The sequence below is a fragment of the Lactuca serriola genome, chromosome 4 (genome assembly GCF_051521515.1).
Source record: "Lactuca serriola cultivar US96UC23 chromosome 4, Lser_US96UC23_V15, whole genome shotgun sequence".
In the NCBI taxonomy this organism is placed as follows: Eukaryota; Viridiplantae; Streptophyta; class Magnoliopsida; order Asterales; family Asteraceae; genus Lactuca; species Lactuca serriola.
The window spans coordinates 63,282,239-63,307,916 of record NC_136411.1 but is presented as its reverse complement, the minus strand read 5'-3'; the positions used below and the strand labels follow the sequence as shown (position 1 = coordinate 63,307,916).

General features: G+C 34.3%; 1 protein-coding gene and 1 pseudogene across 1 annotated transcript; both read right to left on the bottom strand.

Moving 5' to 3' along the window:
- Window positions 1-3,919: 3,919 nt before the first annotated feature.
- Window positions 3,920-5,545, bottom strand: LOC145101724 (Alcohol dehydrogenase transcription factor Myb/SANT-like family protein). Its single transcript, XM_079039001.1, has one exon. It carries the CDS (start codon window positions 5,187-5,189, stop codon window positions 4,119-4,121), a length of 1,071 nt encoding a protein of 356 aa, XP_078895127.1. The 5' UTR covers window positions 5,190-5,545; the 3' UTR covers window positions 3,920-4,118.
- A 17,618-nt stretch (window positions 5,546-23,163) lies between these two features.
- LOC145098443 (uncharacterized) lies at window positions 23,164-25,126 on the bottom strand (annotated as a pseudogene).
- Window positions 25,127-25,678: the final 552 nt, after the last annotated feature.

Here is a 25,678-nt window from a genome sequence, read left to right as displayed (position 1 = left end):
TTTCGCTATCTTATATATATTGGAATTTTTTTATATAACATAAAAGAGGTCAATTAAATGTTATTATTTTTATTGTTGGTAGTCTTATAGAAGCATAAAGCTGCAAAAAGGAACACCCTGTAAGATCTAATCTGATCTGAAGAGGGGGGGGGGGGGGGGGGGGGGATGATTGGGTGTGGGTGAATTAACAATGGATAGGGTGTATTTATGGCAAGTATGAGATAAATATAATATATCAAAAAACAGAGAATATAAATATTGAAAAAAAAACAGTTTTTGAATTTACTAAAATTTATATTATTTGAGTTATATTTTAGAAAAAAAAAAAAGTAAAATCAATATTTCTCAAATTTATTATGGATGCTGATTTGGAGTTCAAACGAAGATTAAAAAAAAAGGTAGCCGGTGGGGCAATTACTGTGTTTTATGGTTGTTCGGTTATATTTTTAGAAAAGTTTTACTTAACTGATTGAAAATTATAACATTTAATTGAGTAAAAAGCAAATAAAGTATCAACAATCACTTTATAAAACATTAGATATTTACAGGATAGCATTAAACTTTTAATTAGGTAAATTTTCTTTAAAAAAAAATCATACTTTATCTAAGAATGTATTTTTAAAATCAATGCTTAATGGTTTATATTAGAAGTTAAAACTCTAGTACTTTTAAATATTGCTACTATTCTTAGATTGATTTTTCATAAGTTTTGAGGCGGATTTATATGGACTCTTCAAATGGTGCAATTACTATTTTTATAAATACATTTTTTTTTTCTAAATAAAACTCTACTAAAGCATCATTCCGTTTATATGTTACTACGTATTTGCTTCCAATACAAAAGAAAAAAAAATGAAAGGAGTGGTGACATAAAAGGTAGTCTTTTTAGAAGTTATGGCATATACTACAAGTAGTTGTTATTGATTCTTTTAGGGAACATTCACCATGTGATTTCGTGTACATTTATAGTTGGCCATGTGCATTGTTGTCTTGATGTACACATTCTATAAACTCTACACTTGGTTATGGGACTTTAATTAATAGGTCGAGACAAAAAATGAATTAGTTTTTATATGTTTATTAGTTATGTTCAATTATTTAATAAATATATTTTTTTAATAGAAAAACAAGATTCAGAAGAATTAAACCATCTACTAAGGAGTTAGATGAAACATAACGACATAAGTTAACAATGAAGCCCCACAATGGAAGCTTAGTGGTTAAGAAGTAGAATTCTAAAGAGAAAATCCAAGATACACTCATACACACCCAAAATCTTACTACTACTCAACTTTCAATACAACACGACCAATATCCAACCCTAAATTATAAGACACCAAAGAAGGAAAACTCAGCTAAATGCCATTAACAAACACTTAAAACAAACCAACGGATACCATTGAACCATAAATCTATAACAGAGACAACAATTGAACACCTCTAATTCCCATGTAAAAATGAGTAACAAGATTCATCAAACCACCAAAAAGTACCAAATTTCACAAGAAAACTAACACTTCATATCTCTTGACAACCATGAAGTACCAAATTTGACAAAAAAATTAATTGGAATTTCATATCTCGTGGAAGGAGATAGAAGTGCACAAATGGGTATAACTCAAACGGATGAGAGTAGAAACATCAAATCCACCAAAAGTCCAAAACCCCCACAACAAAAAGAACCATGTTTCATGAAAAGAAAATTGATATATCTATTTCCCATTGAAAAAGAAAGGAGTACCCATGAAGCATGAGGAAACTCAATTATCCAATAAGAGTTAATTATGTTTTAAAGGGTTATACAATATACAAATTATCCATTTAAAATCTCATTAATCCACCACACCACAACCAACCGACCAACCCCACTCAAACCAAACGTACTAAATTTCAAAAAAAAAAAAAAAAAAAACAACGAGAAAAGGAGTGCCCAATGGATAAACTAAAAAAAATGAGCAAAAGTTGGTCAATTCCTAAAAATACCCAAACCCTGGAACCAAAAGTATCAATTTTTATGAAAGAAAACTTATACTTTCATCAATATGTATTGAACTATATTAAACGCCTAATACTAATTTTCATCAATATGTACTAAACTATATTAAACACATAATACTAATGAAATTATATATCTAAAATGAGACTTTGACACCCATAAAGGACAATAGCACCACTACACCAAGATAGATGGAGCTAAGTTGCTAAAATTTGATTATATATTGCTTTTATTTTAATAAAACTATATGTGATTCGTATATCCAATTATCAATAAATGGTAAAATAATTAAGAATGCACGCCCCCGGCCCCTCTTCCTCAGTTCAAGAGTTCAATACGCATTCAACTCCAGGTCCATTGTATCCCAATTTGGCATCCAACAATAATGGTTCCGTCTTATTCAAATCTTCCATTGAGAATGCTCTTATATCCAAATGTTTAGATAAAAATTTAGACTAAAATCTAAATATCATCTTGAGGAAGTTCAGAAAATGCTTAAAGAATCTTTTCTGATTGCTTAATTGTAAATACATTATCATTTTAAGGCCCAAATAATATTTGATTCTATTAAAAATATGTCCTAATACCTAACCATGGGCACATGTTAGGCACACAGCTCAATAGACCAAGTAAAAACATACACACGCATGATCAATCACACATATAGACATATGTATGTATGGGGTTGTACAGTTTCCGGTTGTTAGGGCACAAAAATGAATTATGGTAAAAAAAAAAAAGTGTTTTTGATTGCGTAAATAATAATAAGTAACTTTGTACAAAAAGTGTCGATAAACTCACTTTTTAGTTTTTACATCAATGTTTTCACAATTTATTCAGAATTTTTCTCTTTTGCAAACTATTTTTTTTTTTACCAGAAGAACAAATTCAAAGGGAAAAATCAAGTGTTGACTGTTCAAATTCAAAGAACCAAGCAAATTCTAGTATTTATGGCATAATCGAATCAAACTAACTCGTGAAACAGTTGAGATCGACTAGAAAAATATTCGAAAATAACGATGCAAGTTGATTTGTCCTCGAGCTTAAGCTACTTGAGTATATTATTGAATGGAGTTGAATTGAGTATTAATAAAGCTCTAGAGATGTTACTAGTTTATAATTTACTCGATAACAAAACGCAATAAACTAACAAAATTCTGCTCATACAACTATAATAACCAAAAAGGACATCTGTAGATATTATAAAGGAAAAGAAAACATGAGGCTGTTGCAATATATATAAGATTTGTGTTTCGGTTTAAAACATGATTAAGAGGATAAATTGGTTTTCACCTGTAAATAATAAGCATTTATTATTTTATTTCATCTTAACTATATGTCTACATCAAATCCCAATAAACTAATAAACAATCTAAAAAATTCCCATAAATAATTTTTTGCATCTTAATAAAAAATATTAAGTCTTAAATACTTTTAATATTTATCTTAGCTTACAAGATTTACAGACTCAATAGTACAATGGTTTTAAAAATCGGTTGAGTCTTACTCAAGGCGAGGCATTCTGCCCATATAGGCTATTTTTTTAATTTTTGAAGTTTTCTTCGATTTATTTTATAACTTCACGTTACGAGCTTTGAGTTTTGTTTTCGAGTCAAGCTCAAGTTTGACTCGACTTGAGTTTGTCACTGCACCAAATTTTGAAGTGGCTTTTTCTTGAGTCTTGAATACATTGAGTTTTTCTATATTTCATGTCTGATTCACAACTTTCTCCATGGCAAAAGACGTAAATACCTTCTCTCATCAATACATTGCTTCAGCATTCATAACATCCAAATAAAACCATTCAAGGGTATGTCAGTCATTATTTTTAAAAAGGGTTAAGCCCCTTCAAGTTTATATTTAAATCAAATCGCTTGAGAATTAGAAGCAAATTCCATGAGAGAATGAAGAAGCAATTAGTCGTTTGAGAGAATGAATAACCTTTTTGTTTTCGATCATAAGCAACAATTTCAAGTAATCAAGAAACATGATATCCTTATTAGAGCTTTGATCTTATCTATGACTACTTTCCTACTGCTAATACTCACAATTAGCACAAACTTACAAAAGAAAAAAAAAAAAAAAACATTTGAAAGTAAAGTTTAGGAAACGAACTCCATTTTCAAGACTCTGGTGTAGGCATCCTCTTCAACTTCTTGTTCTTCTCAAAAACTGCTTTTGAAAACGAATCCACGAGTCTCTGCTGTGAATCCAGAATCATCTCTGTCCGTTTCATCTCCATTTCCATTCGCATGGATTCAAGCTCCCTTGCCATGTCCATCTTCATCCTCTCTATCCTCATAAACCCATCTCCCAACATCTTTATAGCTGTCACCATATCCTCCACCGGATTATTGCTATTTCCGGTCACCTCCTCCCTCCTCTTGATTCCGCCACCTCTATCCTTCCCAATTCCAAACCCTCCCTTAGCATACCCATCTCTCAAACCCTTTCCTAATCCGTAATTTGACTTCACGGGAGGTGGGTAGTCGTCGTATGCGCTATTATTGTTATTATACATATTCATCCCGGCCGATGGCGGTGGAACGGCAGCGGTGTTAGCCCGGCCGGGAATCTTAATCCGAAACCCGTTTTCGTTTCCGTTTAAGTGTCCGGTACCATTATCAATCGAACTGTAAAATCGTTGGTGTGGGGGGAGAGGGATCGCTTGTTTGATTCCTCTAGGGTATAATAACAAACCGTCTTGATTGTCAACGTCTCGATCTCCTTCTTCCTCATCATCCTCATCCTGATTCATCGCATCGGGATCGGAAGAAGAGGATCCCTTTTCCATCAAATCCATCCGTTTAAAGTGAACCCATGAGGAGGGATACCGGTGGCCTTTGGGGGTAGCGGCGGCGCGTTGGATCTCTGCACGGTAACGTTTTCTAAGTTTCTCCATCTTGTGACGGCACTGAATGGATGTTTTCTGCGGGATGCCGGATGACAAAGGGCATCGATTTGCGACGTCATCGGCGACTTCCTGCCAGTGTGATGCGCGTAGATTGCCTCGTCGGAGAGAGTACCATTTATCACGATACGCATCGATAAGCGCTGCAGTTTCGTCTTGTGACCAGCACGGTGGTGGGAGGCGTCGGGAAGATGCTGTTGAGGTCTGTGGTGGTGCAGCGAGGAGAATCGGTGTTGGGTTTGTCGGATCTTGCGATGAAGAAGGTGAATGCGAGCTGGTCATGGTGTGATGCGCAGGTTAGCAGGGGGAGGAGACGGAAAGAGGGGCGATGGTGGGTGGTGGTGGTGGTGATGGTGGTGATGAGAGGTGGAAACATAATGAAGGAATTGAGGATTAGGTGGGTGTTGATAAAGGTAGGGTGGACGGGGGAGGAAGAGAGAGGTGTGCGGCTGACTTAGAGATCTAGAAAGATGAGGCCACCGCTTAGGGTGGGGGAGGTGGCGCAGGCTAATATGCGCCGAGAACGGTACTACGCACCAGGGTCAAGGTGAGCCCGTGCGCAGCCGGTTGGGCGGCTGTGACGAGTACGGACTACGGAGAACCCCATTTGTTTCTCTCCTTTTTTTTGCTTTGCTTTCGTAAGCTTATGACTTGGTCTTTCTCCTCATTTAATTAGTTAATTACATAAGACAATATTTTTACAGAAAAATAAATCATTTAACTAGTTAATTACATAAGAGAAGGGAAAATGACTTAGGAGGGTAACTACATTTTATCTGTGTTCATGTATTGGCAACTTCTTCTTTTTTGTACATAATAAAACAACTAATTTGTTTTAACTGTTTAAATTACACCAATATTACCGGCTAATACCTGTTTTAACCGGTAAGTCAAAGGGAAAATGACTTAGGAGGGTAACTACCTCTTATCCGTATTCACATATTGGCAACTTCTTATTTTTTGTAAATAAGAAAGCAACTAACTTGTTTTAACTGTGTAACATCTCAAAAATCATGACCAAAAATTTCGTTTTTAATTTAATACTAAAACCATAATTGTCAAACCATTAATTTAATACTCCGGCATCGGGCCCCGCCTGGCATCGAGCCCCGCTCGGTATACAGATCTGTCTCTATTAGGCCTCGCCTGTCTCCGGGCCCCGCCTGCTAAACACATACAATCATATAACATGCTAACACATAAAGAAACATACTTTACTGTATCCATGTCCTAAGAAACATACTCTGCTAATAATGAGATACGGAACATCGTCCGTACTCAACTAGTGATGAGATATGGGACCTCGCCCACACTCACCTCCCTACCAGGCACATACAAGTATCACACACACAACAAGTATAATCTAACATGCAAACATTCCTCGGGCACCCGCCCGACATCGGACCTTGGTCTGGAATAACATACTAACATACAATGCCTAGGGCTAACCCCCAAGTCTTCCTACTCATAGACTACATGGGCTGGCATTGTGGCCTTAGACCCATTCACACGGTGAGGAGACTCACCTTGCACTGCTGAAGCCCTGGCTGGAACTAGCTGAGTACGGACGAAGTTATGTATCTCATTATTAGCAGAGTATGTTTCTTAGGACAGGGATACAGTAGAGTATGTTTCTTTATGTGTTAGCATGTTATATGATTGTATGTGTTTAGCAGGCGGTGCCCAGAGACAGGCGGGGCCTAAGAGAGACAAATTTGTATACCGAGCGGGGCTCAATGCCGGGCGGGGCCCGATGCCGGAGTATTAAATTAATGGTTTGACAATTATGGTTTTAGTATTAAATTAAAAACGAAATTTCTGGTCATGATTTTTGGGATGTTACATATTTAAAACAAGTTAGTTGCTTTCTTATGTACAAAAAATAAGAAGTTGTCAATATGTGAACACGGATAAAAGGTAGTTACCCTCCTAAGTCATTTTCCCTTTGAGTTACCAGTTAAAACATGTATTAGTCGGTAATATTGGTGTAATTTAAACAATTAAAACAAGTTAGTTGCTTTATTATGTACAAAAAGAAGAAGTTGCCAATATGTGAACACAGATAAAAAGTAGTTACCCTCCTAAGTCATTTTCCCCATAAGACAATATTTTGCTTTGCTTTCGTAAGCCTATAGAAAGCTTTTCTGTTGATTGGGTATCAAATGTCAATATTAATGAAGTGGTAAAATTTTATGGCGTATCAATTTCTATTCTTTCTGATCAAGACAAACAATTTACATCCTGATTTTGGCAAAGCTTTCAAAAACAAATGGGCTCTAAAATATTAATGAGTACCGCATTTCACCCCTACACTGATGGGAAAAGTGAGAAAATGATTCAGACACTCGAAGATATGTTACGATCTTGCATAATTGATTTTGGAGGCAACTGGGATGAACATTTTGATGGGTTTTGGCCATAAGACATCCTATGTGCTCATGCAAACCCTAAAGCTTGGATCTAGGTTTCTCTATTGTACATGCTTTTAATCCAAGAATTAAAACCCTAGATCTAATCAATATAACATATAAATAAGGGTTTAGATCATACCTTGATTGTTATATAGTAATAACACTCTCAATTCCTTCTTGTATTGACTTTAGAAAGCTTAGAGTCACAAATGTCACTCTTCTAATGGCTCACAAACACCAAGAGCAAGAGGATGAAGAAGAGAAGAGAAGGAGGCTGCCCAAAACGTGTGGAAACCCTAACCAATTAGTTCACCACGTTTTTGGGGCTTAAGGGTTCCTTAAATAGTGAGGCTATTAGGGTTATCTAACAAGGAAACCCTAATTTGGATGTTTAGGCCCTAAGCAACCCATGAACCCTTTTCTTAAAGGCCTTTTGACGATTTCTAATGGGTTTCCCCATAGAATTCGTCCACCCCCTTAATAAGGAGTCCATTAGCTCAATATTCAACTATCACACAATTGACAGTTCTAGTCCCTTAAGTTTAATTAAATTTTTTTAGCCACAAACTTAATTCTTATTAATTCTTGACTAATATTAATTAAACAATATGATTTCTCCTTTAATATATTATTCTCATAATATATTAATAAATCATAATTAATCCTTTCTCTCCATAATTCATCCTATCAAGTTGCTTTGGTGAAGGCAACTCAAAAGGACCATGCACCATCGGGTCAAGTACATACCAAAAATAGTTATGGACTTCGACACTAATCCAACAGTCTCCCACTTGGATAAGTCTAATAACTATTCTGCATATGACTTCAGATCCTGATCTGCAATCGTAGCTTTCCAAAGCCGCTGTCAACTCTTATCTTATCAAATATGTGTGTCCTTAGATAAGGGATCATATATTCCTCCTGTCTAGATATCGTATAGACTGAGACATGGATCTAAATCATTCTCTCTGTCTATGTGCTGTTTCCCGAATTCAGATTTATGATGACTGACAACAGACTACAATTTAAATACATCAATTTAGTCTCGGCTTGGCCAAGCGCTTAGGTGCCATCACTAAATCATCGAGGGGCCCACAGATATCGCTTTTATCCTACTTTGGATAAAAGGAACGGATAAACTTTGACTCAATGCTTGCGTGCACTCACTCACCAGATCACACACAACAATATGTTTTATAACACCAAGTTACTGGTGCGTTTACATATTATCAATGTGTAACTGACTCGCAAGATACAACTCACACATCTCGGTTTCAAGAATATAAGATGTTATCGTCTCACTAATCACTTATGATAACAATCCATGAAGTGATCCAAGTGAGCGTGGGTTTAATCCAATGCTCAAATCATATTCATAAGCACTCATGAACGTTGCAGCAAACATTTTCTTATGTCTAATTCTCTTTAGACAATCCACACACCAATTCATGACAGTCTTCATTCATATCTACTTCCAGCATATGAACGACCGTGGCCCGTTTGAATAATTTGACTGTTCTCAACCAATTAAATTATTCAGGAAGTCAAAACATGCAAAGTGAAACACAAGAATAATACTAATCCCATATGGCCTCAAACCTTTGAGTATAAATAAAACACCTTTTATTTATCACCATATCGATTACTCATTATTTGTTGTTTCGGGTAATCAACTTCTTACTTGAATTACTACACTTGTCCCATGCTCTTAGCATGCACACAATGTTTACCTACGGTTCTTACTTTGTGAAATAGATCAAATGAACACATTTCCAATCATACTCATTTCACAACTCCTAATCCATTTTCATAAGTGAAAGAATATCAAATTCTTGCCACTTATGGAATATGTTAGATTCTAACATTTTATGCAATGATCCTTTTGTAATGTCACTGCACTAAAGTCACAATGACTATTGTCAATGAAATTAAAAAGTCCTCTATCAGAGATTGTTACAAGACAATTCCATAGATGTGATGTCTCTCACTCAAAGTACATTCCTTTGAACTGATGGGTTTTGGTCATAAGACATCCTATGTGCTCATACAAACCCTAATGCTTGGATCTAGGTTTCTCTATTGTACATGCTTTGAACCCAAGACTATAAACCCTAATACTAGCATATGGAAATCAGAATTCACATGTAAATAGGTTTAAGAACATACCTTGATTGTTATATATCAACAACAATCCAATTCCTCCTTGAATTGACCTTGGAAAGCAGAGAGTCACAAGTGTCACTCCTCTAATGGCTTACAAACACCATAAGCAAGTGGAGAAGGTATAAAGAAAGAGGAGGGAGGTTAGAATTCGTCTCTAAGACTTCTTGGGAGGGATACACGAATTCATGACCTTGGGGTTGTTTATATAGGTGTAGAGATAGGGTTTCAGTCATTATCCTTATCTAGTTGATTATCCATTAAACAACCAATAAGATAATCCTTGAATCCTTATCATACTCGAATTCTAAGGCTTTCCAACCTTAAATTCGTCCACCATATTTATAAGATAATCCTTACCTTATTTTGTAACTATCACATAATTACAAATCAGCCCCTCTAGTTTAATTAATTACACTTGATCACAAAATTAATTATTAATTAATTATTGACCAATATTAATTAAACAAATATGATTTCTCCTTTAATATATTATTCTTATAACATATTAATAAATCATAATAACCTCTCTCTCTTTATTTATTTCTCCAATCAAGTTGCTTTGGTGAAGGCAACCCAAAAGGACCATGCACCATCGGGTCAAGTACATACCAAAATAGTTATGGACTTAGACACTAATCCAACAGTCTCCCACTTGGATAAGTCTAACAACTATTCTGCGTATGACTTCGGATCCCGATCTGCAATCGTAGCTTTCCAAAGCCGCTGTCAACTCTGATCATATCAAATACGCGTGTCCTTAGATAAGGGATCATATATTCCTCCATTCTAGATATCATATGAGATATGATTTCAAATCATTCTCTTTGTACTACTTCTCGATTTCTGATTTATGACGACTGACTAATTGAACAAATCAAATTAGCCCTAGCCCGGCCGAGCATTTACGTTTGTCATCACTAAACCATCGAGGGGCCCAAAGATATCGCTTTTATCCTACTTTGGATAAAAGGAACGGATAAACTTTGATACAATGCTCGCTTGTACTCACACACTGAATTACACACAACAATACATTTTATAACACCAAGTTACTGGTGCGTTTACATATTATCAATGTGCAACCGATTCGCAAGATACAACTCACGCATCTCGGTTTCAAGAATATAAGATGTTATCGTCTCACCAATCACTCGTGATACAATTCATGGAGTGATCCAAGTGAGCGTGGGTTTAATCCAATGCTCAAATCATATTCATAAGCACTCATGAACGTTGCAGCAAACATTTGCTTATGTCTAATACTCTTTTAGACAATCCACACACCAATTCACGACAATCTTCATTCATATCTACTTCCAACATATGAACGACTGTGGCCCGTTTGAATAATTCGATTATTCTTAATAAACTCAATTATTCTGGAAGTCAAAACATGCAAATGTGAAACACAAGAATAATACTAATCTCATATGGCCTCAAACCTTTGAGTATTAATAAAACTCCTTTTATTTATCACCATATCGATTACTCATTATTTGTCGTTTCGGGTAATCAACTTCTTACTTGAATTCCAACACTTGTCCCATGCTCCTAGCATGCACACAATGTTTACCTATGGTTCTTACTTTGTGAAATAGATCACATTGAACAAATTTCCAATCCTTCTCATTTCTCAACTCCAAATCCGTTTTTCATAAGTTTAAAGAATATCAAATTCTTGTTACTTATAGAATATGCTAGATTCTAACATTCTATGCAACTTATCCTTTCGTAATGTCACTGCACCAAAGTCATAAAGACTATTGCCAATGATATTACAAAGTCCTCTATCGGAGATTGTTACAAAACAATTCCATAGACGTGATGTCTCTCACTCAAAGTACATTCTTTGAACATCCTTTTGCATAGAAGTTTCTAATCTAATCATAGATTTCTCAATATTCAATTCCCAATATGGACACACTTCCATATGACAACTCATTCTTAATAGAATCTTATCTATTCGTAATGATGTCGATATGGTCCATCCAATATGGAAACATTTCCATATTTTCCAATACTATACTTCCAACTACTCACAAACGACCAATCATCGTCGAACTTTGGATTGTCCTTTGATAGTTGTTTAATTGTTTTTAGTCAAAACCAATTCTAGTCCCTTTTCCCTCTAAATGCGCTCGACATTTGGAAAATTTTAGAATGGTCAAACATTAAGGCATTTGCAATCGATCCTATACCCGAAGCGTATGGGACACAACGCATAATGTTTTATTTGCTATGTTCTCAAAATTCGAATAGTGAAGAGGGATGCCGTAATCATAATCGAAATTTTAAGAACACACTTTGTACCTTTGACTAAATTTTATTAACATTTCTCAACCTAAACCTTTAGATTTGAAATGAAGCATAATATTCTCTCCCTTAATTATAGCAAAACAACTCTTCAACTATTGTGACTTTGCAAAGTATGACTCTTGTTTTCTATAATTAATATTGCTAACCTTGCAATACTTTCCTTAATAATCATACAATCATAACTTTTATGCTCCCACTATCATGATGATTATTATAAAACATAACACTTATGCTCCCACTAGCTTCGACATGTATTCATAAACATCTTAACTTTCAGAAAACAATACTTATTGAATTTCTTAAGTTCATGTTTCTAATACTTAGTGCTTTGATAATCCTTTATCAATGCTTCTTGAACTTATACACCTTTGCCTTCGATAGTTCACATGTGTGTCTAAACAATTAAGACTAATTGCCAAACCTCACAATTCAAATTATGGAAAGGGATGCCGTAACCATAATCGAATTCGAGAATGCAATTTTACAATCACTATCTTCTTAAAATCTGTCTTAGTGAAAGCATTTCCTCACAATCATTTTCATGAAGGAGGAAATCTTATGACACTTAGATTTTAAACGGTGTAAATGTTCCTATCCATGTGAATTTGTCAAAACCAAGGTTTACGACAAATTCAAACTCTTATGGATCGAACTTTCTTAATCTTGATTTCTTGCCTCATGGTAGCACAGCTGCCCACCACGTCTTCCAAGTAGTTAAGCATCTCACCCTTTCTTATCAATGTACCTTTCATTGATTAAGGTGCCTTGCCTTTTATGCATTCAAGATGAGAACTCATAGAACTCATATGCATAATTAACTCAATTAGAACAGCACATAATCAAAATAATGTCAATACGATAGGTTGTCAACCTCAATTCGTGTGCTAGTGATGATTGGTAAGGTTTATTTGATTTGTTCTTGAAACTATTCAAGACCATTAAGACTCCCACTGACTCCTTGACATATACGATTCTTTTGTCAATAACCATTTCTTGACAAACAAATATTCAAGAGTTAGTGTAGCTTTTATCAAAACACTTCATAAATTGGTACTAGTTGGCCTTTGTCTTATTCAAGACATCACAACTTCCCATATTTGATGAATGTTATAAACCTTTAATACTTTTCACTCATTGTCACAATCTTAACTTTAAGACTTGTTATTGGAACGAAGTATGATTGACTTATTGATTTAACCATTTCTTCAATCCTTGATTCCTCTTCTTAGACATACAATTGTACTAAGACTCACTTAGAGGATCAATTGAGATATGGTTCTTAATCATTAAGACCTATCATAAAGCATAAAAGGTACTCTCCCTTCTTCTTAGAATGGAGAAACTTTTATCTCTCTGCCTACTTGATTCTTGTTATTCGTTCTGCTATTGATCTAAACCCTTTAATCAATTCAGAATTACACTTAATCTTGTAAGTATAATCATATTTACTAAACCTTTAGTAAATCATGACGAATATCATTTTTACTCTTATGGTGGTCTTGATCAACACGCAACATTGTGTGCTCGATCTCTTATTCCTTCACTTGACACTTTGTCAATGAATTTGTCTTATTTCCAAATATGAAATTTCTCATTCATCGTGCAACCAAGTTGCGTGATTCCAAATTTCTGTCCAATTGAAACTTGGGCAATGAGAAACTCTCCCTATTTGGTAAATTCTTGACTTTCCATAAATAACACAATAAGAACCAAATCCATTATTGCTAATAATAGAAACATTTTAACATCAATTTTCCATACACGCCATTGCAAGGATAAATAAATAAAATTTAAAATCAAAATTTATTTTATTGCGGAAAAATTTGTCCTTACAATGCAATTCATTGAAAAACTTATGCTAATACATCTTTCTTAGCAATCTAATTCTAACTCTAAGTAGTAGCTCAAAAATCTAATCTTCGAGAAATGCGATCGAAATCCATTCCTTCACGGTTAGATTCTGCTCACTTCTTCCCTTAAGCTTCCTTTGTTTTCTTCGATCCTACAAACCATCAATTGTAATCTTATTACATTATGTATTAAGAATCTAGAATAGAAGCTTAAAAGAGTTAGTAAATGGATTTTACCTATATTAGAGCCATACGTTTCGACTCTCCCATCTCTTAGATCTCTTAGGTAAATGGGGCAGCTTTGACTCCAATGCCCTTTCTCTTGGCAATAAAAGCAAATTGACTCTTTTGGAACAGGACATGGAACTACTTCAAACATCGCCTTTCTCTTATGATCAAACTTTTCGATCATGGCATGTCTTTCGTTGCCATTGTCTATATCCATAGAGGTCTCGAAGGCAGATTCACCAATCAACTTTGTTTTTCTATTGCGCCAAACCATTGCAGATTCAGCAGCAACAAGCATATAGGTGAGATCTATAAGGGTCACGTCGTAGTTCATCATATAGTACTCTCTCACGAACTCACTATATGAGTTGGGAAGTGACTGAAGAACCCAATCAACAGCCATTTCCTCACAGACAACGGATCCCAACATTCTTAGTCTATCAATGTGCGACTTCATCCCTAGGACGTGTGCACACACCGACTTTCCTTCTTTATGTTTACTTGCCAAAAGGGCTTGAGTGATATTGAACCTTTCAATTCTTCGATCTTGTGGGTTGGGGAGAAAAATAGGAGGAGGAGGAGGAAGTGAAGCATGATTTCTTGATCCTCGATCGAATCGTGGAATATCATCTTCATGTGGAATGCTTGTTCCACGGGATTTGGGAAGACCATAGTTGTCGAACTTTGACATCTATAATACGGGAGAAAACGAATTCAAGTTAGTTGATTGAATGAGTCCTTAGTAAATCACCCAAATGAGATACTAAGGCTAGGACCCAACACAATATTCTACAACTCGGGAGAGGGATGCCGTAACCCTAATTGCAGAATATTTGAAGGTAAGTGAATGACGATTCACTAATTTCCACCACGAAAAACGAAAAAGAAATTTAAGTTTTAAATCTATGAAAACTCCTAGATCCTTTGAGATTCATTGAACTTTCAATGGCATGTTTAAATCTCGATATGCCCCTCTTGTTTGTGACTGGGATGCCGAGGATCACAAAGCGGGTGTGAATAACCATGCAAACTACATGGTGCACTCACATATTACAGTCACCTATTCGATGTGCCGGTAAACCACACACGCTCCACCGAACTATGACAAACATTGAGTCACCCTTTGCTACCTTTGCGTAGACCCATTTAGTGTGCCGGTTAACCACACACGCTCCACTAACGTCTTCGCAAGGGCACAAAGTGTAATTTCATGGAATTGCATCAATTCACTTTTGCCTAAGTAACTAAGATTGGGAATTTCGAAAAACATTTAGTTACTTTAGTAATTCATTATACTTATAATGGAAGGTTTCGTCCTATCCTACCCGTTCGGCTAACGACTCTCCACTAGTCAAGAGTGCGGTGGGTAAGAGTGGATACCCATTCAATCGCCATTTTATAGGCAATTTCCTTAAACACCCCTTATAGACCAGCTTCGTGAATGAGGCCTACTAACGGTAAGACTGACTTTTAGTTATACATATATATATATAATGTTAGACTTTTAATGTTATATATATATTATAGGGTGTATTTTATAACTTTTAAAATACTATGTGGTTAACTTTAACAATTACACCTTTAATTCTATTAAATGGTTAACCTAAACTTTTATCGATTTATTAAACCTCTTTTAATTATACACCTTAATTAATTAATAAAACCATAAGGGTGTGATTTGAACTTTTTCAAAACAATACTAGAGTTTTAGAATTTAACATTTCTAATTAAACTTTTAATCAACCTTTAAATTCCAAAACTTGAGGGCAAGTTTTGAAACATTTCAACACATTAGGGTTTAGAATTTAAATATGCATCAAAAATAAACTATTTAATCAAAATTTAAATTCCAAAACTTGAGGGCAAGTTTTGAAACCTCTTTCAAAACATTAGGGTTTTAACTATTTAAATTTCAAAACAACAAAACTTTTGGGGTTCAAATTTAAACTATAAAACCTAAAGGGATAAATTGAAACTATTTCACAAGATAATTCAAATCTAAATTACAAATAATCAAACTTTATCTAATAAAACAAGTGATTATCTAAATTTTGACAATTATCTTCTATTTAGGTAAGGATAATCACATAATAATGAAAAAATTCGGATTTTATCACAAAAACAAGTTTATGGTAATTATCCAAAACCAAAACAGGAAGAAAATCGCGAAAACGAGCTGTCAGACACTTTGACTCGTCGAGTCTGGGCTTGGACTCGTCGAGTCTAGCTGACTCGGCGAGTTCACCAAGTGACTCGGCGAGTCAAACCTTCAAAACTCAAAAAAAATCGATTTTCAGTGCTTATTTCGATCAAATATGCATCAATACAATAGAAACCAATCAAGGCTCTGATACCACTGATGGGTTTTGGTCATAAGACATCCTATGTGCTCATACAAACCCTAATGCTTGGATCTAAGTTTCTCTATTGTACATGCTTTGAATCCAAGACTATAAACCCTAATACTAGCATATGGAAATCAGAATTCACATGTAAATAGGTTTAAGAACATACCTTGATTGTTATATAGTAATAACAATCCAATTCCTCCTTGAATTGACCTTGGAAAGCAGAGAGTCACAAGTGTCACTCCTCTAATGGCTTACAAACACCATAAGCAAGTGGAGAAGGTATAAAGAAAGAGGAGGGAGGTTAGAATTCGTCTCTAAGACTTCTTGGGAAGGGATACATGAATTCATGACCTTGGGGTTGTTTATATAGGTGTAGAGATAGGGTTTCAATCATTATCCTTATCTAGTTGATTATCCATTAAGCAACCAATAAGATAATCCTTGAATCCTTATCATACTCGAATTCTAAGGCTTTCCAACCTTAAATTCGTCCACCATATTTATAAGATAATCCTTACTTTATTTTGTAACTATCACATAATTACAAATCAGCCCCTCTAGTTTAATTAATTACACTTGATCACAAAATTAATTATTAATTAATTATTGACCAATATTAATTAAACAAATATGATTTCTCCTTTAATATATTATTCTTATAACATATTAATAAATCATAATAACCTCTCTCTCTTTATTTATTTCTCCAATCAAGTTGCTTTGGTGAAGGCAACCCAAAAGGACCATGCACCATCGGGTCAAGTACATACCAAAATAGTTATGGACTTAGACACTAATCCAACATGAACATCATTTTGCATAAAATTTCTAATCTAGACATTGATTCTCAATATCCAATTCCCAATATGGAAACCTTTCCATAATTACCATATGACAACTCATTCTCAATGGAATCTTATCTATTCATAATAATGTCGATATGGTCCATCCAATATCATGCTTCCAACTACTCACAAGCGACCAATCATCGGCGAACTTTGGATTGTCCTTTGACAGTTGTCTAATTATCTTAGTCAAAAACCGATTCTTGTCCTTTCCCTCTAAATGCACTAGACATTTGGAAAATTTTAAAATGGTCAAATATTATAGCATTTGCCATCGATCCTATACCCAAAGCGTATGCGACACGATGCATAATGTCTTACATAAAGATTTGATACTTTATCAACTTCTGCCATAATATTTTATGTGCTACGTTCTCTCAATTCGAAATATGAAGAGGAATGCCGTAATCATAATCGAATTTTAAGAACTCACTATGTTTCATTGACTAAATTTATTAACATTTCATAACCTAAGCCTTTAGATTTGAAATGAAGCATAATATTCTCTCCCTTAATTATAGCAAAACAACTTTACAACCATTGCGACTTTGGAAAGTATAACTCTTGTTTTCTATAATTATTATTGCTAACTTGCAATACTTGCCTTAATAATCATGCAATCATAACATTTATGTTCCCACTATCACGATGATTATTATAAACATAACACTTATGCTCCTACCAGCTTTGACATGTATTCAGAAACAACTTAACTTTCAGAAAAACAATGCCTATTGAATTTCTTTAAATTCATATTTCTAATACCCAATGCTTTGATAATCTTTTATCAATGCTTCTTAAACTTATACACCTTTGCCTTAGATAGCTCATATGTGTGTCTTAAACAATTCAGACTAATTGCCAAATCTCATAATTCGAATCATGGAAAGGGATAGCGTAACCATAATCGAATTCAAGAATACAATTTTCACAATTACTATCTTCTTAAAATCTTTCTTAGTGAAAGCATTTCCTCACAGTCATTTTCATGAAGGAGGGAATCTTATGACACTTAGATTTTAATGGTGTATGTGTTCCTATCCATGTGAATTTGTCAAAACCAAAGTTTACGACAAATTCAAATTCATATGGACCGAACTGTCTTAATCTTGATTTCTTGCCTTATGGTAACACAGCTGCCCACCATGTTTTCCAAGTAGTTAAGCAGCTCACCCTTTCTTATCAATGTACTTTCAATTGATCAAGGTCCTTGCCTTTTATTCATTCAAATGAGAACTCATAGGGCTCACATGCATAATTAACTCAATTGGAACGACACAGAGACAAGGTAATGTCAACACGATAGGTTGTAAACCTCTACTCGTGTGCTAGTGATGATCGATAAGGTTTATTCTTGATTTGTTCTTGAAACCTTTCAAGACCATTAAGACCCCACTGACTCTTTGACATATAAGATTCTCTTGTCAATAAACATTTCTTGACAAACAAATATTCAAGAGTTAGTGTAGTCTTTATCAAGACAAAACATTTCATAAAATTGGTCATAGTTGGTCTTTGTCTTATCCAAGACATCACAACTTTCCAATTTCAAATGTGTGAGAATAGGAAAGCCTTTTTCCAAATTCTACATTTGATGAATGTTATAACCTTCCTAAGACTTGTCACTTAATGTCACAATCTTAACTCTAAGACTTGTTTTTGGAACGAATTATGATCGACTTCTTGATTTAACCATTTCTTCAAGTCTTGATTCCTCTTCTTAGACATACAATTGTACTAAGACTTACACAGAGGATTAATTGAGATATGGTTCTTAATCATTAACACCTATCATAAAACATAAAAGGTACTCTCCATTCTTCTTAGAATAGAGAAACTTTTATCTTTCTGCCTACTTGATTCTTCTTATTCGTTCTGCTATTGATTTAAACCTTTTTCAATCAATTCAGAATTACACTTAATCTTATAAGTATAATCATATTTACTAAACCTTTAGTGAATCATGATGAATATCTTTGTTACTCTTGTGGTGTACTTGATCAACACACAACTTTGTGTACTCGATCTCCTAGTCTTTCACTTGACACTTTGTCAACGAATTAGTCTAATTTCCAAATATGAAATTTCTCATTCATCGTGCAACCAAGTTGCATGATTCCAAGTTTCTGTCCAATTGAAACTTAGGCGATGAGAAACTCTCCCTATTTGGTAAATTCTTGACATTTCCACTATTAACATAATTGAGAATCTTATCCATTCGTTGTAGAAATATGCAAACATCAATTTTCATAATGATTTCATTGCAAGGAAATAAATAAATAAATAAATAAGTTATACCAAAAATTTATTTTATTCATAAAAGCAGCGGAAAACATTTGTCCTTACAATGCAAAATCAACTGAAAACTATGTAGTCAAAAAGAAAAATTCCTAACAACTCAATCATAACTTTCTAAGCTCAAATCTAATCTTCAAATCCATGCGATCGAGATCCATTTCTTCGTGATTAGATTGATATTGCTCTTTCATCAAGCTTCCTCTCTTTTCACTGATCCTGCAAAACATTCAAATGCAATCTTATCACATCATGTATTAAGAATCAACGAATAGGAACTTAATGGAATTAGATAGTGGATTTTACCTGAAGCACAACCATACTTTTTGACTCTCCCATCTTCTGGACTCTTCAGGTTCTTAGGGCAGACTTGTATCCAACTCCCTTTCTCTTGGCAGCAAATACAGGTCGGTTCTCCTAGAACGTCCTCGGACGCATGGTTGGTTGACTTTCCCAACAAATATGCTCCATTGCTTTGCCAAATCATTTCTGATTCAGTAGCGATGAGCATGTAGGTTAGGTCAATGAGGTTTGTGTCATGATCCATCATATAATACTTTCTTTTGAACTCATTATATGATTTAGGGAGTGACTGTAGAACCCAGCCTATAGCCAACTCATCAGGGAATGACGCACCCAACATGTTCAACCTATCGATGTGTGATTTCATTCATAGAACGTGGGCACACACGCTCCACCGAACTATGACAAACATTGAGTCACCCTTTGCGACCTTTGCTTAGAATCATTTAGTGTGCCAGTTAACCACACACGCTCCACTAACGTCTTCGCAAGGGTACAAAGTGTAATTTCATGGAATTGCATCAATTCACTTTTGCCTAAAGTAACTAAGATTGGGAATTTGAAAAACATTTAGTTACTTTTGTACTTTATTATACTTATAATGGTATGTTCTGTCCTATCCTACCCGTTCGGCTAACGACCCTCCACTAGTCAAGATTGCGGTGGGTAAGAGTGGATACCCATTCAATCGCCATTTTATAGGCAATTTCCTTAAACACCCCTTATAGACTAGTTTCGTGAATGAGGCCTACTAACAGTAAGACTGACTTTTACTCATATATATATATATATATATATATATATATATATATATATATATATATATATATATAATGTTATACTTTTAATGTTATATATAGTATATGGTGTATTTTACACTTTTAAAATACTAGGTGGTCAAATTTAACAATTATACTATTAATTCAATTAAATTGTAAACCAAGACTTTATGGATTTATTAAACCTATTTTAATTATACACCTTAATTAATTAACAAAACCATAAGGGTGTGATTTGAACTTTTCAAAACAATACTAGGGTTTTAGAATTTAACATTCCTAAATTAAACTTTTAATCAACTTTTAAATTCTAAAACTTGAGGGCAAGTTTTGAAACATTTCAAAACATTAGGGTTTAGAATTTAAATATACATCAAAATTAAACTTTTAATCAAAATTTAAATTCCAAAACTTGAGGGCAAGTTTTGAAACATTTCAAAACATTAGGGTTTCAACTATTTAAATTTCAAAACAAAACTTTTAAGTTCAAATTTAAACTATAAAACCTAAAGGGGAAAAATTGAAACTTTTCATACAAGATAATTCAAATCTAAATTACAAATAATCAAATTTTATCTAATAAAACAAAAGATTATCTAAATTTTGACAATTATCTTCTATTCAGGTAAGGATAATCACCAAAGATTGATAAAATTCAGATTTTATAGCAAAAACATATTTAAGGTAATTATCCAAAGCCAAAACAGGAAGAAAATCGCGAAAACGAGCTGTCAGACGTTTCGACTCGTCGAGTCTGGACTTGGACTCGTCGAGTACACCTGGCTCGGCGAGTGCACCAAGTGACTCGGCGAGTCAAACCCTCAGAACCCAAAAATTTCGATTTTCAGTGCTGATTTCGATCAAATATGCATCAATACAATAAAAACCAATCTAGGCTCCGATACCACTGATGGGTTTTGGCCATAAGACATCCTATGTGCTCATGCAAACCCTAAAGCTTGGATCTAGGTTTCTCTATTGTACATGCTTTTAATCCAAGACTTAAAACCCTAGATCTAATCAATATAACATATGAATAAGGGTTTAGATCATACCTTGATTGTTATATAGTAATAACAATCTCAATTCCTTCTTGTATTGACTTTAGAAAGCTTAGAGTCACAAATGTCACTCCTCTAATGGCTCACAAACACCAAGAGCAAGAGGATGAAGAAGAGAAGAGAAGGAGGCTGCCCAAAACGTGTGGAAACCCTAACCAATTAGCTCACCACGTTTTTGGGGCTTAAGGGTTCCTTAAATAGTTAGGCTATTAGGGTTATTTAACAAGGAAACCCTAATTTGGATGCTTAGGCCCTAAGCAACCCATGAACCCTTTTCTTAAAGGCCTTTGGACGATTTCTAATGGGTTTCCCCATAGAATTCGTCCACCCCCTTAATAAGGAGTCCATTAGCTCAATATTCAACTATCACACAATTGACAGTTCTAGTCCCTTAAGTTTAATTAAATTTTTTTAGCCACAAACTTAATTCTTATTAATTCTTGACTAATATTAATTAAACAATATGATTTCTCCTTTAATATATTATTCTCATAATATATTAATAAATCATAATTAATCCTTTCTCTCCATAATTCATCCTATCAAGTTGCTTTGGTGAAGGCAACTCAAAAGGACCATGCACCATCGGGTCAAGTACATACCAAAAATAGTTATGGACTTAGACACTAATCCAAGACATTTATCGTTTGTACAATTCACAGATAATAATAACTACCATTCTACCATTCAAATGGCACAATTTGAAGCATTATATGGAATGCGATGTAAAACTCTAACATGTTGGACCGAGCACTACTAGAAAAACAGACTTTTACGACGCTCATTGCACGTCGTAAAAGGCTCAGACGACGCACAAATGTGCGTCAAGGAAGGCCCTGTCATAAAGAGAGACGACGCGCATGTACGACGCTCATTTACGACGCGCAATTACGACGCGCGTTTACGACACGCAATGCGTATCAAGGAAGGCCCTGTCATAAAGGAAGACGAGTCGCATTCGCGTGTCGTAACCTTACGACGCGCGTGTTAATGACACGCAATGCGTATCAAGAAAGCCCCTGTCAAGAAAGGCCATGTCATAAATGAAGATGACACACATTTTTGCGTATCGTAAATTTAAATGTTTAAAAAAATTATATATTTATTAATTTTTAAATTAAATTTGCATTTAATTTCTCATAATAGAAATAAAATACTTCTTTGATAGATTTACTAATTTTCAAATTAAATAACACATTAAAAGTCTCATAATACAAAATAAAATACCATAAACAATAAAGATAATTCATTGCACTAAGGACCATGTTAACAAAAGAATATAACATTATATACCATAAGTACCCTCAAGTAATCAATCTCTTACAATGTTACTAAAAATACCCTCAAGTAATCAATGTCTTACAAAGTTAAGAGACTAAGTTGGTATGTAATATGGCACTAAGAAGCCCAAGAATTGTTTGTGTTTTTCCTGTTCCTGGTGGATCCTACATGGACAAAAGGTAAGAACTAACATTTTCAAAGTACAATGCCTCAATAAGGAAATCAATGGTAAAAGGCAAATCTGAATAAGAACAAACTTTATACATATATACATGGAAATATTGTAATACACAATAACAACAACAAATACCAAATTACCCTTTGCTTACCTTTTCTTATGGCCACCTCCAAAAGTGAGAATTTGATAAAAGATTTAGGTCACGCATTCTCTCATCAACTCTGTATCGAAAAGTGAGAATTTGATAAAAGATTTAAAAAGTGGGAAAATATCAAGAATATAGAGGATAAGTTCGCGTGTCTGGTCATCACAAGTTTCTAGAACCTTCTGGACAATGTAATTTCCAAAAGGATCTTTCATCATTGCCTATAGTTTTGTTTTGCATTACAACAAACTCAGTTACCAAAAAGACAATTAATGTGTTTTTTATTTTTACAAAAAAAAAAGAGAGTTGCTGACCTGTAATGGCTCATTTTCATCAGTGGAACCAAACATTTCGTTTACAAGAAGTTGGTGTTCATCTGGGCTTCCATAAGTTAAGCATTTCTCAACAACATTTGAAGCAAACTTTTGTAGACTCATCTTCACTGTTTCTCCTGCAATCTTGTTGATGATAGCTGATCGCTCATGGGGTTTACCATGTTGTAGGACATGCTAATTATAATCAAACAATAATATTATATCAATTAATTCAATCTCAAATCACAAATAAAAACATATATATATATATATATATATATATATATATATATATATATATATATATATATATATATTCAAAAGGTGAGTGAGTGAGTACCTGAATAACATAATTTCCATATTGGTCTTGTGCTAGAGTACAAACCAAGTTCATGATTTCATCCATTATAGCTTGTGTATTTCAATCATCACAGTGCTCCAATACCCTCTGTTCATTTCACAGATAAGAAGAAGAAAAAAAATAGATAATGAAAGTTATTATTTTTTAAAAAATATATGTTTTACCTGAATGACTCGACATCCATAAGGATGTGATGAAAGAGAAACAACTTGTCCAAAGAAAGAAGAAACTATAAACTGAACACGATCTTGAGGCACACATTCAATACATTTCTGGATTACATGATTACCATTCTGATCACGAACACATTTCATGATTGAACCATCAAGCTCAGCCACCATTTCTGTCTGTTGATCAACTTCAACAACCTCCAATGCCTGAGTATAAATCCATGTTATGAATTATTCATCAATATGGGATGACTGATCTTTAAGAAAGATTATGTGCTTTTTGACAAATAAAAAAAATCTACCTTCTGAATAACTCTACAACCATACATTTGAAGGCTAAGGGGCAAAACATGACTGATGAGTTGACCAGCTAACTCCCTTCTTTGACTTTTGGTCCCATGCTCAAAGAACTGAAAGTGTATGTACAAAATGTTTAAGTATACAACACTATGAAAGAATTAGACATGAAAGGATGATGAATGTTCCTTTTGTATGACATAATTTCCAAACACATCAGTCATCAAACTACGTGCATGAGGGACAATTTCGGGAAATATTATATTCTTTTCTTCAACTGTGGCCGATTCAAGCTTCTGCTGAATAAACCTGCTTCCATATTGATCGGTACTATAACATAAAAGGGAAAAAAAGAAAAAGAACAGAGTCAATGATGCATAAGTCATAACTGAATATGAATGAATAAGAGTAAGGCTTAGTTTGCATACCTAAACTCAATCACATGATCAACAACATCAGAGAGTTCAAAAGACTTGTTTTTGTTGTTCTTGAGCTCATCCAACAATGAAGAAACATATCTTCTATCTAAGCTAATATCACCTTCCGGATTCCAAGATCCAGAAACTCCACCCACTGAATTTCTAAAAGCAGGAGCAAATTGTTGTGACAACTGTCCGGATCCAACTGATGAACGTGTAGAATTTTCAAGTAAGTTTCCTTGATATGGAATGCCATGATTATATGTGGGATTCCCATATAGATGATTTAAGCTTCCAGATCTTCCAAAAAGTGGTGAACTGTATTGTTGGTTATGTTGAGCAAGCAGTGCTTCAAGATACACTTTCTGAAGAGCCTACATATCTTCATGGCCATGTGAAACAACAAAATTATTACATCCCAAAGGAAGATTAGCTGAGTGTGTGTTGACCATGTCGTGAACCCATGATTGGTGAATGAAAGTTAGATACAGGTGGGTAGTTACATCGCCTCAAAAATTGCCCTTTTCCAGCTATGTTTAAAGCTGAAGCTGAAAATACAAATTAAAGAATGTAAACAGTAATTAAAGGATTAAGTTTATGGATTTATAAAGTCTAACAAATTACCTGAATCAAGGTGATTAATCGGAGCAGAGTATCTAGCAGGAATCTGACTAGATAAATCCATAAAGTTATCGACTTGATTACATATTCTGGAACTTTCTAAATTTGCAAATTCATACATGTGAAAGTGGAATGAATTTCTATATGAATTGTTTTCATGTTATATGTACATAAGATATATAGTTAGTTTTGATTCTACTTTATACACCATTTGATAAGAGCGTCCACTATAGGAGAACTTTTTGGTGGAGCTTTTACATGAAAAAACTTAAAATGAAAAGGTTCATTATATCTCCACAATAGGAGAGCTTTTTCAGTTAGTTTTTATGTGATGTTTGTATAAGTTTTCGATTTATAATTGTTTGAAAACCTATGGGACCCAC